At 35.5% G+C, this 18,415-nt stretch overlaps 3 protein-coding genes across 6 annotated transcripts in view; 1 reads left to right on the top strand and 2 right to left on the bottom strand.

Annotated features, from left to right (window-relative positions):
- LOC125674517 (mucin-2-like) overlaps window positions 1-11,234 on the top strand; it is a 36,330-nt gene extending 25,096 nt beyond the window's left edge. For all 3 annotated transcript variants that reach the window (XM_056159329.1, XM_056159328.1, XM_056159327.1), the window contains one exon: window positions 9,662-11,234. In XM_056159329.1, the coding sequence (XP_056015304.1) occupies window positions 9,662-10,038 (377 nt within the window). In that variant the 3' untranslated portion in view covers window positions 10,039-11,234. The remainder of the gene's footprint in view (window positions 1-9,661) is intronic.
- Window positions 2,987-7,430, bottom strand: LOC125673603 (uncharacterized). The gene is made up of 2 exons (XM_048910213.2): window positions 5,563-7,430; window positions 2,987-4,655 (listed from the first exon to the last, which is right to left on the bottom strand). The coding sequence occupies exon 2, from the start codon at window positions 4,493-4,495 to the stop codon at window positions 3,227-3,229; it is 1,269 nt and encodes a 422-aa protein (XP_048766170.2). The 5' UTR covers window positions 4,496-4,655; window positions 5,563-7,430; the 3' UTR covers window positions 2,987-3,226.
- A 2,647-nt stretch (window positions 11,235-13,881) lies between the features above and the next one.
- The window catches only part of LOC125673234 (transient receptor potential cation channel subfamily A member 1 homolog), a 45,239-nt gene continuing 40,705 nt past the window's right edge, over window positions 13,882-18,415 (bottom strand). For both annotated transcript variants that reach the window (XM_048909703.2, XM_048909704.2), the window contains exons 24-25: window positions 17,588-17,767; window positions 13,882-17,281 (exon numbers count right to left, since the gene is read on the bottom strand). In XM_048909703.2, the coding sequence (XP_048765660.1) occupies window positions 17,102-17,281; window positions 17,588-17,767 (360 nt within the window). In that variant the 3' untranslated portion in view covers window positions 13,882-17,101. The remainder of the gene's footprint in view (window positions 17,282-17,587; window positions 17,768-18,415) is intronic.

The following is an 18,415-nucleotide window of genomic DNA, read 5'->3' as shown; positions in this document are numbered from 1 at the left end:
CCTGTCTATACAGACCTCCACACCTGTACTGTAGTGTTATATACCTGTCTATACAGACCTCCACACCTGTACTGTAGTGTTATATACCTGTCTATACAGACCTCCACACCTGTACTGTAGTGTTATATACCTGTCTATACAGACCTCCACACCTGTACTGTAGTATTAAATACCTGTTATAGAATTTCTGCGGGTAACTTTTACACTACTTCACATTAAGACTAGTTACCTAACTATGTAACTGCAGGGCGTAGTGACAGATTCATATTCAATGGATGAGTCATAAATTCGGGAGTATTTCATCATACAGTTTTTGTGTATTTACAGAATAAAAGAATCCCCTAGTTATAGTATTTAAATGAATACTTGCTTGTACAATGACCTTATTCATTTACAGCTTAAAACACACAATATAGAAACCCCTCAGTTACAGTATTATCAACTATTTACACACTGTGGGGACCTCATTCAGTTACAGTATCATAGACTATTTACACACTAAGGGGATCTCATTCAGTTACAGTATTATAGACTATTTACACACTAAGGGGATCTCATTCAGTTACAGTATTATAGACTATTTACACACTAAGTTGATCTCATACAGTTACAGTATTATAGACTATTTACACACTGTGGGGATCTCATTCAGTTACAGAATCAAAGACTACTTATAGTGTATTTAGATCTCAGTAGACTAATGTATAATGCGGATTTTGCCCTCTTTAACCACAAGTATAATGCGGATTTTGCCCTCTTTAAATACAAGTATAAAACTGATTTTGCCCACTTCAAATACAAGTATAATGCTGATTTTGCCCTCTTTAAACAGAAGTATAATGCGGATTTTGCCCTCTTTAACCACAAGTATGATGCTGATTTCGCCCTCTTTAACCACAAGTATAAAACTGATTTTGCCCTCTTTAAATACAGTATAATGCTGATTTTGCCCTCTTTAACCACAAGTATAATGCTGATTTTACCCTCTTTAATCACAAGTAATGGTGCTGATTTTGCCCTCTTTAAATACAAGTATAAAACTGATTTTCCCTCTTTAACCACAAGTATAAAGCTGATTTTCCCCTCTTTAATCACAAGTATAAAACTGATTCTCCCTCTTTAACCACAAGTATAAAGCTGATTTTGCCCTCTTTAAATACAAGTATAAAACTGATTTTGCCCTCTTTAAATACAAGTGTAAAGCTGATTTTGCCCTCTTTAAATACAAGTATAAAGCTGATTTTGCCCTCTTTAGACAGAAGTATAATGCGGATTTTGCCCTCTTTAACCACAAGTATGATGCTGATTTCGCCCTCTTTAACCACAAGTATAAAACTGATTTTGCCCTCTTTAAATACAAGTATAAAACTGATTTTCCCTCTTTAACCACAAGTATAAAGCTGATTTTCCCCTCTTTAATCACAAGTATAAAACTGATTCTCCCTCTTTAACCACAAGTATAAAGCTGATTTTGCCCTCTTTAAATACAAGTATAAAACTGATTTTGCCCTCTTTAAATACAAGTGTAAAGCTGATTTTGCCCTCTTTAAATACAAGTATAAAGCTGATTTTGCCCTCTTTAGACAGAAGTATAATGCGGATTTTGCCCTCTTTAACCACAAGTATGATGCTGATTTCGCCCTCTTTAACCACAAGTATAAAACTGATTTTGCCCTCTTTAAATACAAGTATAAAACTGATTTTCCCTCTTTAACCACAAGTATAAAGCTGATTTTCCCCTCTTTAATCACAAGTATAAAACTGATTCTCCCTCTTTAACCACAAGTATAAAGCTGATTTTGCCCTCTTTAAATACAAGTATAAAACTGATTTTGCCCTCTTTAAATACAAGTGTAAAGCTGATTTTGCCCTCTTTAAATACAAGTATAAAGCTGATTTTGCCCTCTTTAGACAGAAGTATAATGCGGATTTTGCCCTCTTTAACCACAAGTATGATGCTGATTTCACCCTCTTTAACCACAAGTATAAAACTGATTTTGCTCTCTTTAAATACAAGTATAAAACTGATTTTGCCCTCTTTAAATACAAGTGTAAAGCTGATTTTGCCCTCTTTAAATACAAGTATAAAGCTGATTTTGCCCTCTTTAGACAGAAGTATAATGCGGATTTTGCCCTCTTTAACCACAAGTATAAAACTGATTTTGCCCTCTTTAAATACAAGTATAAAACTGATTTTCCCTCTTTAACCACAAGTATAAAGCTGATTTTGCCCTCTTTAATCACAAGTATAAAGCTGATTTTGCCCTCTTTAAATACAAGTGTAAAGCTGATTTTGCCCTCTTTAGACAGAAGTATAATGCGGATTTCACCCTCTTTAACCACAAGTATGATGCTGATTTCGCCCTCTTTAACCACAAGTATAAAACTGATTTTGCCCTCTTCAAATACAAGTATAAAGCTGATTTTGCCCTCTTTATATACAAGTATAAAGCTGATTTTGCCCTCTTTAAATACAAGTATAAAGCTGTTTTTGCCCTCTTTAAATACAAGTATAGAACTGATTTTGTCCTCTTTAAATACAAGTATAAAGCTGTTTTTGCCCTCTTTAAATACAAGTATAAAACTGATTTTGCCCTCTTTAAATACAAGTATAAAACTGATTTTGCCCTCTTAAAATACAAGTGTAAAGCTGATTTTGCCCTCTTTAAATACAAGTGTAAAGCTGATTTTGCCCTCTTTAAATACAAGTGTAAAGCTGATTTTGCCCTCTTTAAATACAAGTATAAAGCTGATTTTGCCCTCTTTAACCACAAGTATAATGCTGATTTTGTCATCCTCTAAACACAAGTGCTGATTTGATTGGTTTTGTTTTCTAATAGCTCTAGTAAATGCTGAGTAGTACCGAGTATGCTTTCTTACAAAAGTAGCAACACGTAAGATATGCTTTCCAACACTTATTTCCCACTTTGCTTAATACAATGGTTGTAATTCTCAATTGTGAGACATTGGTAAAAATGGCATACCGTTTGAGGATTATATTTTATTTCAACTATATCGACTGCAAAAGTTCATCTGATCACACACGCGCCCGCACCCGCCTACACACAAACACACACAGTAAGTGTAATTTGAAGTTTCGCACGTTTAATGACTAAATGCCCGACACTCACGCTGAAGAAGACACTGGTCCAGACCAGTGAATGGTGTGGTCTGATGCTTTTTTGTAATAAATATTTCGAAGTAAATAAGGTATATATTTTCTATTTTACTTATTGAAGTAAAAGTTAGCGAACATGTCGTTGAATAGGGACACTAGAATCCGTTTCAGAATGTGGTCGGTTTGGTCACAGTGGTGTTTTATCTGATAATCGTACGAATAGAATGGTCGACAGTCTTCACTCGGAATGCACTGACCAGACAAGGCACAGAAAACCCAAGGTCGTACAATAGCTTCCATGGTGAAATTGTTCCGCCTAATTGAGATTACGTCAGATTGAATGCTTGGCACTAAAGTGAGACATGCTTCATTGCTGCCGTAAGACAAATTGTCCTGAATAAGGGTCATCTGAGACATAGGAATTTCTTGTGTATTGGAGTCGTCTAGGTTCTCAATCCCATCATCCTTCAGTAAAATGTCAAATGAGGATACTCTCTGCTGATTGGTCAGAGTTTTAAGAATGCGAGACTCGCTCCACTTTGTTGGAAGGTCCTTCTTCAACACGATCTGAATTTCTTCGGTCTCGGTTTTCTCCAGTATGTTTTTCAGCGTGTCATCATCGAGGTCCGAGGAGGGGTCCAGCCAGATGACCGAATGGAACCTCTGGAGGGACAGATAAATCAACAGAGGTGTCCAATAGTAGGCTCGCACCCCGGGCAGGTTCTCCACGATCTCGCACTGACTACAGTTTAGGAGCTTGTACTTCTGCTGAAACGTGAGCCCCATGTCGTATACCAGAATCTTTAGACTGGGGAATGTTTGTAGCAGTACCTGTTCTCTGTGTCGTATGAAGTGCCTGACTGCTCGGTAGTTATAACTAGAAGTCTCTAAGACGACTACCGGGAAACTGTCGTTATCGCCGTACATGCCGAACAGCCCAGCGTCTCGGGAAACCCTGACATTCGCCATTGTGTCGTGTAGGAATTCCCCCGAGGATACATTGTTGAAGGTTTCTATGATGTGTATAAAGTTCTCCCGGGAGAAATGTGGACAGGGCTGGGGTTCCACTTCTGATGATGCAGTCAACATCTCAAAATGAGCAGCCCACGATTCTTGGGGCCCGATTTCCCAGTGGGCCTCGAAGTGGAAGTCTAGATCGTTCCCGAGGAGCGGATGGATGTACATGAAATAGATCCAGAGGCCCCCCACGACGGAGGAGACGCAGCTCCCCACAGCGATATAAACTTTGTACTTGATTACGGTCTGTTTCAGCTTGATTCTCATGGAGACTGGCTTGGTCTCTTCCTCCTTGTCCTGTTGACAGTAAATGACAATACGCCATATTATAATCCCCGTAATCACCGCTAGAATCAGCATAACGACGACAGACGTCAATCACTCAGACAACAGACGCGGACAGCTGGTTTACTGGGGTCAGTCAGACTGAGTAGGGAGAGGGTTTTAGATGAGTGGTGCCCAGCTTCTCTCTGATTGTTTGTCCATTGTTACTCACACTGTGATGTTAGACGTGGAGTTTCTATAAATAGAATCAAAGATTTTGGTATGGACAGGCAAAATCAGTAGATAAACAGAATCAAATTTTAAAAAAGTCAAAGTTTAGTTTGATGACATGAATCCAGTTATACCCCCCCCCCCCCCCTCGAACTTTGTCCCTTTTTTAATTTGTTTTACATTCGTTGCGCTTCCCGTTTAGTAACATGATCGGTACCTCAGAAACACTCAGAATGTTTCTACATTGTATACTTGTCTAAGCTACCACCGTCTAGGGACGTTAGACTACTCAGATTACATCGTAACAGTGTGTATATACAGACTCAAAAGTCACAAAACCGGGCCATACACTGTATAGTAATTTACATTTATAATGATGATTAAAAAATTTGCTTAAACATATATTTTTCTGTAATCAATGTATCAAAACCTAACATAGATCAACACAAAAGTCAGATATATAGTGGGGGAAAAGTATAGATCTGCCCCCCCCCCCCCCCTTACAACCGAAGTCGAAACTTTGACTTATATGATCTGGGATTTTACTGAAATTGAGACTGCTCAAATCAAAGAAAAACTCGAGCCATGAGTTTAAGATTTTTTCGAGAAATCCAAGCCTGTTTATAATATGCCATACAAATGACTGCCCTTGAATACTACAACCAGGCATATAGTAAATATTAAAAGTTAAAGTCCATTGCAGATTCAATCTCCAGTGTTCTCTCATAACAGTTCACATTATGATAAATAGAATGATTAACAAATTATTCAACCCTAAAATATTCACCACAAATTGCAGCAATGATTTATTCCTATGTATAATCTACATACATGGTTCTAATCTCCTATATATACACACATAGAAGATATATATATATATATGATTGTTTCATGAAAAAATAACATAATATATTTTTAAAAAACTTTCTTACTTTTCAGTCGGTGTGATTTATACGTCTTCCCGGTGTAATCCTGGTTAAGATAAGAATTACATCTCTGACAATCCCATCAGGCTGTGCTGCAGGGCACATCTTGTAAAACGAAATCCCACAAACGCCACCACGGGGTACATTGCTTCAACAACATTGTACTAGGTCTGACTGCATAATATATGTATAATATATCAAAACATACACACCGACATCACCCAGGTGTCAGTTTTCCGGAACTCCATCCTATTTAATTGATAATCATGAATCCGGGGGACCATTGCTTTTCTGATTTCAAACTGAAAGAAACCGATAATAAACCTTTTAGAAAGTTTTAATGGTAAGATTTTTGGATTTGGATTTTTTTTTATTGAATATGAAGTAGATTTTAGTGGGTACCGATAATACGCCATTTAGAAAGTTTTAATGACAAGCTTTTTGGATTTGGATTTTTGAATATGCAGAATGCAGAAGGTTATATAGTAAATGGATACTACGAGAGAGAGAGAGAGAGAGAGAGAGAGCCTTCCCGTTTGTTACTGCAATGAAGTAGAATCACTGTGTGCACGTTAGGGGTATAAGGAAATCTGTAACTTTGATGTAACTGTGCCATTTATAAGTACATTAGTATCTTATTTGTTTATATTATATCTATATATATCAGTCATGTGTTCTGCAAAGTTTTATTGTATCGACGGTGACTTTTAATTTTGAGTTCTGAAGTTCTATTTCATTGAAGAGACGTGCAAATGCAAGTAAAAAAAAATTCAAAAAGGCACGGCTACTTTTTTATATAAATAATTTCTTATACAGATAATTGTTATGATAAAAAATGTACATATATGCCATAAATTGCCCGTCTGATCAATTAAAAGGCGCGGTAGTTACCGTATGTAACATTGGACTCGTCCAAGTCATCGATGTACGGGGGGGAATAGGTTATCACCATCGATAAAATCCTCCCGCATCTGTTTCGGATAGTTCCAAGTTTTGGTCAAAATATATCATACTTTGGTTGAATAATTAATATATAAACGATATATTCTTTAATATTTCATAACTTACAATGCATATTTTCATAATTCCCCCTTTAATATTTAGCGCAATATCCATTCAACAGATAAGTACCACTAGTGCTGCGTGCTGTACGCGATTGTCTCTGTCTATTTAGATTAATTGTCTTTCTGAAAACAAATCGCGACTCCTCTCTTTGGGTAGACTTGTACAGTTTTTTTATTTTTATATAATTAAAACATAAAACACTGGTGAACAATATACGTATGTATAGCATTGCAATTAAATACATTCAGAGCTCTGTATTGTTATCATTTTCTTTTACAATTATATTAAAAATGCAAGCACTTGCCAACAAAAGTATGAGTGTGAGTGTGAAAGTGGTTAGAAAAAAAAAATGACAAATGTTCTTGTGTCTTATGTCAATATTTGTGAAATTAAAAATTTATAAATAAAAAAAAAATACATTTAGAACTTTAGAAAATCCGGAAATTTTCATACAAGGACGAGAAAACTAAATATACCGACAAACCAAGGTGGATGATAGGTATGTGGTCCAATGACCCCCATAAAAGGTCAAAGTAACCCTTTTTTTACAATGTCCCTATATTCCTAATTTTTATTCATTAAACACAAAATGAGAGCAATTAGGAAATAATTTCAACTCTAGCAATGGATATTTGCTTTAAATTCACATACATGTAGTTCAAAACACAATCGGTCGACGCTGGACCATCCTACCCTAGATAATTAATTCAAAGTCCTTAAAAGTGCTCTTTTCCTCATTAAATGACTGACTTCTATGCTACTCCATTGCGGAGTACAATATAAATGTTTTATTTTATCAGAAAAAAAAAAAGAAACCCAATTAATTTAATTCCCCAGTCCGCTGAGTTTTCCCCGGATCATTTAAAGATATCCTTCCTACAGTGTAGCATATGGCCCATTAGTGTTGGTTTATGGATTTACGTCTCAAGTCAACTATACTTAAGAACCAAAATAAAATCATATCATAAATAATAATCTGAATCATTAATGATATTTACATGGAATCAATTATCATGCTGTTCAAATCCAAAATATGTTGTCAATATTGATTCTCACAATTCATGATAAAAATTGAGATTAAAATTATAACAGGTTCTTCCACGATAGATCAAAATGTTGACTTCTTTATGAATTACATACTCATGCTACATTTGTATTTTATATTACAATATTTTGCCTAGTCCTACAGAAGCAAACCTTGTCCTCTCGGTGAATTTCCTTAAATAAATAATGAAGGATTGTCTTTCTCACATTTTATCTACAGTTTAATGCAATTCAAGAGCTTTCAGAAGATTTAAATTCTTCATTTGAACTTAAATTTAAAAACAAAGTAGACATTCAAAAAAGATGATACCAAAAATAGTTTACAATTAATGTGTACACTAAAAAATTCCAAGACTGCCCCTCAGAAAGTTAAATATCACATCTAAATTTTACTGCTACATGTCCTCAAAATCATAGAAAACGGGATAACGACGTGACAGCAATGGAAGACGGAAAAATCTTACAATATATATGGCTGTTTCACTTGAGTAAAGTCGATCTCACACTGGTGATAAATACGCAGTTAAGTACTTATTTAGATCCAGTTGGTTAACTTTTTTGGCAGAGTTATGGCCCTTGGGTGGAGGCATTTGTCTTGCCCCAACACACCTAGTTGTATGCAGATACAGTGCAAGACCTATACAGCTTAAATTAATTAGAGACACGGGTTCTTGTTTAATAAATGATGGAATGATAAAGTCATTGAAACTGGCTACTAGAACTTACAGGTTCAGTGTACTGCATTCCACATTTAAAGGTTGATTGATACAGCTAATAATTGTTGTGCGCATGTCAGAAGTTAGAGAAATTCCTTTAACTTTGATTAGTGCAAATGGTTATAAGTACAAGTATTGTCTGTAGATGTCTGTAGTCTGGTTCCCTGACCGGAGAGCTGAGTATTGTCTGTAGATGTCTGTTGTCTGGTTCCCTGACAGGAGAGCTGAGTATTATCTGTTGTCTGGTTCCCTGACAGGAGAGCTGAGTGTTGTCTGTAGATGTCTGTAGTTTGGTTCCCTGACAGCCCAGGCCTGAGTATTGTCTGTAGATGTATGTTGTCTGGTTCCCTGACAGGAGGGCTGAGTGTTGTCTGTAGATGTCTGTTGTCTGGTTCCCTGACAGGAGAGCTGGGTGTTGTCTGTAGATGTCTGTAGTCTGGTTCCCTGACAGCCCAGTCTTGAGTATTGTCTGTAGATGTCTGTTGTCTGGTTCCCTGATAGGAGAGCTGTATGTTGTCTGTAGATGTCTGTTTCTGGTTCCCTGACAGCCCAGGCCTGAGTCTGTAGATGTCTGTTATCTGGTTCCCTGACAGGAGAGCTGAGTATTGTCTGTAGATGTCTGTTGTCTGGTTCCCTGATAGGAGAGCTGAGTGTTGTCTGTAGATGTCTGTTGTCTGGTTCCCTGACCGGAGAGTTGAGTATTGTATTTAGATGTCTGTAGTCTGCTTCCCTGACAGGAGAGCTGAGTATTGTCTGTAGATGTCTGTTGTCTGGTTCCCTGACAGGAGGCCTGGTGGACATTATACACACTTGACCTGCATTATCCAATCAGCTTTCAGCTTCACCCAGAAGGTTTTGTCTCTTCCTTTATTGTTCAGCTTCATCTCTATATCTGAATTGTGTATCCCTCACCATCTCCACTCTACACCATAAATATGTCTCTTGAGTTTTCCATGTTTTAATTACACCTGACATAATCACACTGGGTCTCAAAGATCCCAATAATTCTTCTGGAGAGAGACTTGGGTTTGTTCCCACCGGTTGCTCAGTAGAAGAGCAGCACGGTTTGCCATAGACCTGGGTTTCGGTATTACTGGTTGCTTGGTAGAGGACCAGCACGGTTGGTCGTAGACCTGGGTTTGAGTCCCAGTCGACTTCAAATAAATACCGTACAACATATTGATAATTAAAGTGTTTAAGTCATAAATGTATAGGCTTACCTCAATATGCAGTGCGTGTTATTTTGTAACCAATGTCTTTATGATATTATTTTTCAACAGGTAAAACATGCAACAAGAATTTCCACCACGTAGCAATCCCATCATGCTGCACTTCGTTGTGTTCCTGTCCGGATGTCACTTTGACCGGTACCGTCCGGGATGCCACAACAGGAAACACACCAATGGTCAACGTGTCGGTCTATCTCCGTGATTGTCCTTGTGAACCCCTGACCACCTCTGATGACAATGGTGACTACTTGATAAAGGGCGTTTGTTTGAAGGAAGGGGACGTGGCTAGGTTTGAGTTTCCTGGATATGCATCATTCCTAAGGGATATTGCAAATCCTCAAAACGATGTCCATTTCGTTGCTGTTGGTGACATGACTCCACTGATGACGACTGTGGCATCGGGCATGACATCAGATGGAGGGAGCTAGATTGCACTTCCGGACTATAGTTGCATATTTCTGTTGGGGTGGTTTAGGCATGTCAGTTTAATAGGTTGAACTCAAGAACATTATTTGGGAATTAGGCCTGTAAGAATGGACATCTTCATTTGAAATTTTTCGATAAACTCTGTTAGCGGTTCAATAGATAGTCTTGTGTCGCATGCTATATACAGCTATGGTGGTCTCTGATTGTGTGTATATATATATATATATATATAAACTTTTCTTTCTATTTGCTTTTCATTATGTTCCTTTGTTCTTAATTACATGTATGTATATGTATAATTAATGTGTAATATCATTAAAGTTGCCTGTGTATTTGTAAATCATGTGCACGCGTTTCAGGTTAGTAATGTATGAATTATCTCCCTTAGTTCTTGTTCTATTCCTATGTGGAGATTTAGCATCAGATACCTTTTTTCTGATGATATATGTCAGTATATATAACATGTCGCAGTCCCTATACAAATACTTATATGTAATTTCAAGATTTAGAGAATTTTCACATACATGTATAAAAGCATTTGCCCTCCAATTCAATTTTAAGAAAATTATGTAGAATTTCTCTAAATTATTTACTTCCACACAATAATCTTTCCATCATTGTTTCTATTCAAACAAAAGAAATTTTACTGTCAAAACCATAACAAAAAATTGTATTGGATGTATGAATTTTAATATGTCAAATGGTGCATGATTTTAGGTACTATAAAGCAGGATTTTAGGTACTATAGAGCAGCTGTTTCAGTCTGTTTGATAACAATCAGTAAATGTGACTACGACAACTAATGCCCCTTTAAGAGCACCCGTTAATCTTTTGTCACTAATCAGTCTCTTTGTTTATGAATGAGGTATGTAACTGACAAACTCCCAGACTGGGTTCAATTCAGCTGCTCTCAAATTATTTAAGGTAATATCTTTAGTATGGATTGGATAGGTGGCATACAGCATGTTTTATTTTATCACAGTGTGACATCACAGTATATCGTTATGTGTATGCGACACTATGTGATATTGACCTGTACAAATTTCTGTATAAATGTGTACATTATAAATACCTTATGATGACAACCATCTGAATCTTTTCAATGTTTTACTAAATCTTGTTAGATCTGCTTGGCTTTGTATTGCTTCTCGCAGAGAAAGTGAAGCAATTTTTATGTAAATAAATATAGAAAGGGAAATTTGAGCTGTTCTATATATAATTCTATCTTTGTGTAAAAACAAATGTCTCCCCAGCTCCCTAGATTTAAAGTGCTCCAATTTACCACTTATTGTACTGCATGCCAGTACATAGTATGGAGGCCGGGGGAAGCATAAGCAGAAACATAGACATTATGAACTGCACTTTGTGGATTGAGGAAAAAGATGGAGAAAAGATTCAACATCGATGTGACTAATGTCATTGTTGTCTATGATACAAAAATAATGACTGTTATGCTGAAGTACCAGTAGAAAAGTGAACATACCCTTGTACACACACAAAAAAATAAAACGCTATTTGATCCACTGTAAATTGTAGAAAAATATTAGATCCCTGGGTCAGAACAATGTTAACATCATCAAATGATAATAAAGCACAGACTATCAAATAAGTCATATAGGAGAAGTGTTCACAAGATATTTCACACTCTCCACCCCTCTTAGATCCACTTAACATATAGGATAACAATTGGATCCTCCTGTCCTGACAATATGCACATCTGCAAATAGAAATTATCATACAAGTCAATACAATAAGTCACATAGGAGAAGTGTTCACAAGCTATTTTACATCCTCCACCCCTCTTAGATCCAATTATTAGTCTCCAACTTTAAGAAAAAAACTTGGATCCTAGTGTGCTGACAAAATGCACATCTACGAATAGCAATGAAGCATTGTATAAAATTTCAGGTCTATCAGATAAGCCATATAGGAGAACTGTTCACAAGCTATTTGACATCCTCCACCCCTCTTAGATCTTCCAACTTTTAGGGAAATATTTGGATCCTCACATCCCAACAATATGCATCTACAAATGACAATGACGCATTGTACAAAGATTGAAGTCTAGCGAATAAGTCGTATAGGAGGAGCATTCAAAAGATTTTCTGAGAGACAGATGGAGATAGTACAAAAACAATGGTTTATATATATATTCACATGTAAATATTTTAAAATTATTCCCATTGGGGTCTCACCCTACCCCCGGGGGCCATGGTTTTAACAAACTTGAATCTGCACTATTTCAGTAAGCTTTCATATGAATTTCAGCTCTTCTGGCCCAGTGGTTCTTGAGAGTATTTTTCAAATGACCCAACCCTATTTTTGTGATTATCGCCCCTTTAAAGGGGGCATGAACCTTCATCTAGACAAACTTGAGAGCCCTTCACCCAAGGATGCTTTTTGTCACGTTTGGTTGAAAATGGCCCAGTGGTTCTGGAGAAGAAGTCAAAAATGTGAAAAGTTTACAGACAACAGGTGATCAGAAAAGCTCACTTGAGATTTCAGCTCATGCGAGCTAAAAATACAGTCTTCATCAGAATCACTGGAGAAAGTATTAAATTGATAACCTTCCAAGTGGTGGATTCTAGCTGGTTCCAAGTCTGAAATTCTTAACCTGGGAGTTGTGGAATTGCTGGTTTCTATTCCGACTTAAGAAGCCTGTATCTCATCATACAGTTGTTTTTATGCAGTCAGTCTGTGTTAAATACTCAGGAGTAAAAAGAAAATTTTCAAAGATTTGATTTTTCCCCACCTATATATGGATTCATGCACAAGCTCTGGGATCTAAGCCTATGACACATGGACACTGAGTTTCTATTACTTTCTAATGAATTTCAAGCCATGGGGTCTGAGCTTGTGACTTCGGTTCGGGATGAAATTCACATCAAAACATATCAAGCTCATTATTACTATCACTATGCATAGTGTTCCATTTTTCCGAAAAATTTCAAACTTCAGTGCGAGTTTTCATTTATTTGAAGAGTCAAAATTTAAATAAAATTTCAAACTCGAGTCAAAGTTTTGACTCAAATTTTGTTTAGAAAAATCCAGGCCCACAACCCACTTCAACTGTTTATGTACAAAATGTAAATACAGTTAACAAGGTCTACAAAGGATGAATCTTATCTGTCTCATGACACCAGAATTATTTCAAATCACCAAGAACATTTAGTCAAAGTCCAAGAATCCAGAGCTTAAGGTGGCTCACTACACCCAGAAATTAAGGTGGCTCACTACACCCAGAAATTAAGGTGGCTCACTACACCCAGAAATTAAGGTGGCTCACTACACCCAGAAATACTTTCTCAAATCAGTACCAATTGATTTGAATATAAAAGATATGATAATATAAAATAGGTATATATGCCAAAAAATATACAAATTTGGATAAAAACATGATTTTCAGAAAAATTATTTCAACACATACATGTATGAACAAAAGACTGGCGGATTTGAACTCTAGTCCTGCGGTTCACCAGCCCAATGCTTTATCCACTGAGCTACAATGATAGACAAACAAATCGATCGATACAAATAATTTCACAAAACATTTAAATTGCCTTCTTGTGACATGGTGTCATACAGAGTATAAGCTTTAGTGTAGTGAGCTACCTTAAAATGGTTTATCAATTGTGCAAAAGTTATTCTCCTTTGTCATCCATGCAAGTATGTTTTCTTATTAAAGGTAAACTATTTCACTTCCTCTACTCGTTTATAAATACATCTCATCTACTCGATAACGACTAAAAATACTGTTAAGAAATGGAAACAATTAATTTTCTCAGGTTAGATATTTTTCAATAGCCAAAATTGTGAGTGAAAATAACAATAGAGACTTTGTAACATATGATTCAATACATTTTATTATGAACTACATTAAATGTTATTTCATAAAAGAATAAAGAAAAAAAATAACAAACGGCACAAGTACTGTAACACAGAAAAATATGGTAAGGAAGATTTGTAGATTTTTAGACATGTAAAATTTATTCTGGACAGTACATTCCAATACTGGTATAAAATTAAAAAAAATCACACAGACAGGATGGGAGTTACATTGATGAAAAAAAAATAGATTGCAAGATCACCGAATTTCAAGGACATTGAGATATATTGCGTTTATCAATATTTGGGACAAAGAATAAAAAAAAAATCATGATTAATACAATCAGCATCTGTTTGGTACTTCAGAAATGTCGTACATGACAAGATTACTGAATTCTATTGGTATATTCACCTAACAAAAGAAATCCTGACATGTCTGTGTAATTAAACATGGGAACCTTAATTAAAACAATCAGCAGATTATCCAGTGCTCGTTTTGTAATGCCACATTGATACTGGTCGGTATAGTTTAACAAGGAAAAAATCTGAAAAAAATCCCACATTTTGTAGCTTAAAAAGCTGTACAAAATATCAGTGTTTGAAAAAAAAGGGGGAAAAAATAGAAATATATTCTGAATATAACTGTACAATATTCATGCATTATTACGACATCCAAAACAATTAAAGTTCTGTTCAAATACAATCAATATACAATCAATAAATGAAATACAGAACTCCGTTTTATCTAACAAAGTACTCTGAGTAAGTATGATATTTAACAGACTCTAGAAAACGTGAAGATATGACCAAATAGGATGAGTAATGTAAGGTACATTCAACTTGATAAAAAGAAATATTGTTTCTTAAAATATTCAAGAACAACCTTGGCTTAAGCCTACAAAATGCACCAACAGAATTTCAACATGAAAAACATAATATTAAGAAATAAACTATAAAAAGAAAAAAAATAAGTAATCTGGTCATCTGCATTCTCGTAAAGGGAAAAATTTTAAATGTACACAGAAAAAAAAGTTGAATTCTTGGTCCTGCTGAAGGGCAAACAAAACCTGGTCATAAATTGACGATGTGTCTTAGGCTATCACAGACTTTTTGTTTGTAAGCGTATTATGGAGAAATAACACACCACCCAGACTTCAGGAATGTGACTGAATTCCTCAAAAATCAGAGGAAAACTGGTCAAAAAGGGAGGAAAACACCTCACCCTACCTGGAAAAATATCATTTTCTACCACTTTAGATCAAATCCAAGCGGTTTCATTTTTTCCAAAATTGAGCAAATCAGGGGATTTCCTCTGAAAAGAGAAAAAATCACACCCCGAGACTTATTATCGGATGTCTGCCATGATATGTTAAAATCAGATAGTCTTGTTCATCAACAATTCTTTTCTGTCTGATTAGATCATAGTATTAGGAGATAAGGCAGGCAATCTGTAAATCATGCATTACAGTTCCATAGAAATTTCAATATATTTATCCTCCACGAGTTTACACAAAAAACGCAATATTCGGCAACATGAGGCAAATTCTCATACCTTTCCTAAACTTCCATTCCCGAGAGTCTTAATACGTGTGTTATACCTCCATAATGCATAATATCAGTCACCTAAACTGTAGGTAATTCAAAAGGCATACCACAATTAATAACACAAAACATATTTTTACAACACAAGAATTTGGATATACACAATCGAACACAAACACACATGTAGTACATTTTTCTTTCTGACTTCGAAATACCGGCAATTTTTAAGAATCAAGTTATCTCGATAGAAGCTGTACTTACGAGAACCATGTACTAATGACTGGAGCAACAGAACCCGATACTTCTCTCACTTTTACCCGATTATCTGTTGATATGTGAAATAGGTGAGGCTTGTTCACATCATAATACCGGTTCTATGACGCTGACCGATATGTTAAAAAAAACTGTACATGTTGAAAATAAAAAAAAATCCTGAGGTATTTTGTAATTACTTATCTTCGTAAAAACTGTTTCACAAAACATCAGTGGTGGGAGAACTAGGTACCCTGTGGTGTGTAGAAATGAGAATCATTATGCACAGCAAGCCTCATCAGAATCCGTCGCTTCCATGCGTAAAGACAAAATTCAAGTACACAAATCTGCGATCACATCGACAAACAATGGCATGGGTTTGTATAAATAAAACTTTAGCACAGAAACAACCAAACAAAACTCTGCCCACGTAGGGCAAAACTAATTATACAGACAATTCACATACAATATCAGGTCACAGAACTAGCTGTAAACAAAAATAAAATAGATTGTAGACCAAAATAAAATAGATTGTAGACAAAAACAGCCTAGGAATTTGACAGTCATGATTTATCTATATTGAAAACAAACTGCAAAAAAATATTAAAGCAACTAAAATCAAATAATATACACTGTAATTATCTGGTTACTATATAATTACAAATCCCAAACCTTATAAATAAATCCAATTTGATAAACATATAAATAAAATGTAGCATTGAATATTCATGATGATCGATGTGATCTTTTGCTAGGGACAAAAATAATTTTTCCAAATATAAATACAGACGGCTATATACAAGTACCAGTACATTATGCCTTATATATACAGATTTAAAACAAAAGAGGACAAATATTGCATGTAAGTGATCAAACTCATAAAATATTACCCGTCCATAATGCAACATTATTTTTCAATCTCTGCTGACAGTTTTGTCGATTAATCATTGAGTAACATTACCATGGTTGACTCTATCAGAATTCTCATTTCAAAATGACGCCTTTGTCACTTGTGTGATCTGATACTTGATGAAGTATAAAATGACAGCTATCTGGATATAATAAATTCTTTAACTATCACAAAATCAGCACAACACTTGCAGTGGGGTATTCAACAATGAGATAAATTTTCTTAAAATGGGCTGTAAAATTCAGCCTTGAGCAGTACACAGGATACCCGACATTGATGATATTTGAGATGATCCATGTCGCACTCAGTTAAATTTTTCATCCTTTGAGAGGATCCGCATATACATCTTTAACAGTGACACAATACATGCAAGAATTAAGTTCTGAGATGATTCCTGTAATCATTTCTTGTCTTTTGAGATATCCTCTTCTAAGAACTATGGTAAACAATCCATTACAATATTCAATATTGACGAAACATGACAAAAGTTTACAAATGACCCTGGTGACGTTTTCTGTCCTTTGAGATTTGCCCTCTCAGTCACCCTCCTGGAAGTCTTCCTCTTTAAAGTCGCTGATCCCCGACTGCTCTAGCAGACACATGAGCATGCTCTCCAGACGAGCAGTCTGTTCCCGGATGTTCTTAACTCCGCCCTTCAGCTTGGTGATGTCCTTCTGCAACTTCTCCTGAGTCTCCATGACCTTCTCTATCTCATCCTACAGAGGTCAAGGTCACAGAATAAAATGCTAACAATAATCTACACATCTCTGAAATAAACCTTTACAAAATGATTTTCTCCACTTTAATCAATTATATGAAGTATTAAAATTATATGATATATTCAACAAATTATCAAACTTTGAAAAAGAAAGGAAAAGATTTTGGAAATTGAAGAAATAATAATCAACTTTGAAAGGAAGAAAAAAATTGGATATTGAAGAAACTTATATATCTCTCCATAAGCTAGATAAATCATGTCTTTTTACTGACAATAATCTGCTAAATACTGGGAATTCACTGACCAGGTCAGGGTCCAGGGCTTTAGAGATGGCCTGTGAGGAGAGGTCGCCAGCCTCGGCCCGGGCCAGGAGCTTCAGGGGATTCAAGGTCTTCCTGTTGGGTCTGTAAGTGTCACACTTTGTCACAAAACGGCGCCGTATAAATTCTGGCACCACCCTCTCCACATCTAAAGCTAACTCAACCTACAAATAAAAACATTTCTCAAATTGAAAAACATTACATTAAATTTCAATGCATTTTCTATGATTCATATTCTGTTTGACAGTGTGTATATACATGATGCATTGTTTGACAGTGTATATAAATATAATGTATTGATATATATAATATATTGAGACAGTGTGCATATATATGATGTATTGACTGACAGTGTGTGTATATAATGCATTGTGACAGTGTTTATATATATGATGCATTGTGACAGTGTGTATATACATTATGTATTAACTGACCATGTGTAAATATATGATGTATTGACTGACAGTGGTATATATATATAATGTATTAACTGACCATGTGTAAATATATGATGTATTGACTGACAGTGGTATATATATATAATGTATTGACTGACAGTGTGTAAATATATGATGTATTGACTGACAGTGTGTAAATATATGATGTATTGTGACAGTGTGTATACATATTATGTATTAACTGACAGTGTGTAAATATATGATGTATTGTGACAGTGTGTATACATATTATGTATTAACTGACAGTGTGTACATATATAATGTATTAACTGACAGTGTGTAAATATATGATGTATTGACTGACAGTGGTATTATATATAATGTATTGACTGACAGTGTGTAAATAAATGATGT

Source organism: Ostrea edulis, chromosome 3, assembly GCF_947568905.1.
Source record: "Ostrea edulis chromosome 3, xbOstEdul1.1, whole genome shotgun sequence".
Classification (NCBI taxonomy): domain Eukaryota; kingdom Metazoa; phylum Mollusca; class Bivalvia; order Ostreida; family Ostreidae; genus Ostrea; species Ostrea edulis.
The sequence above is the reverse complement of the archived record's forward strand: the minus strand, read 5'-3'. Positions and strand labels throughout refer to the sequence as shown.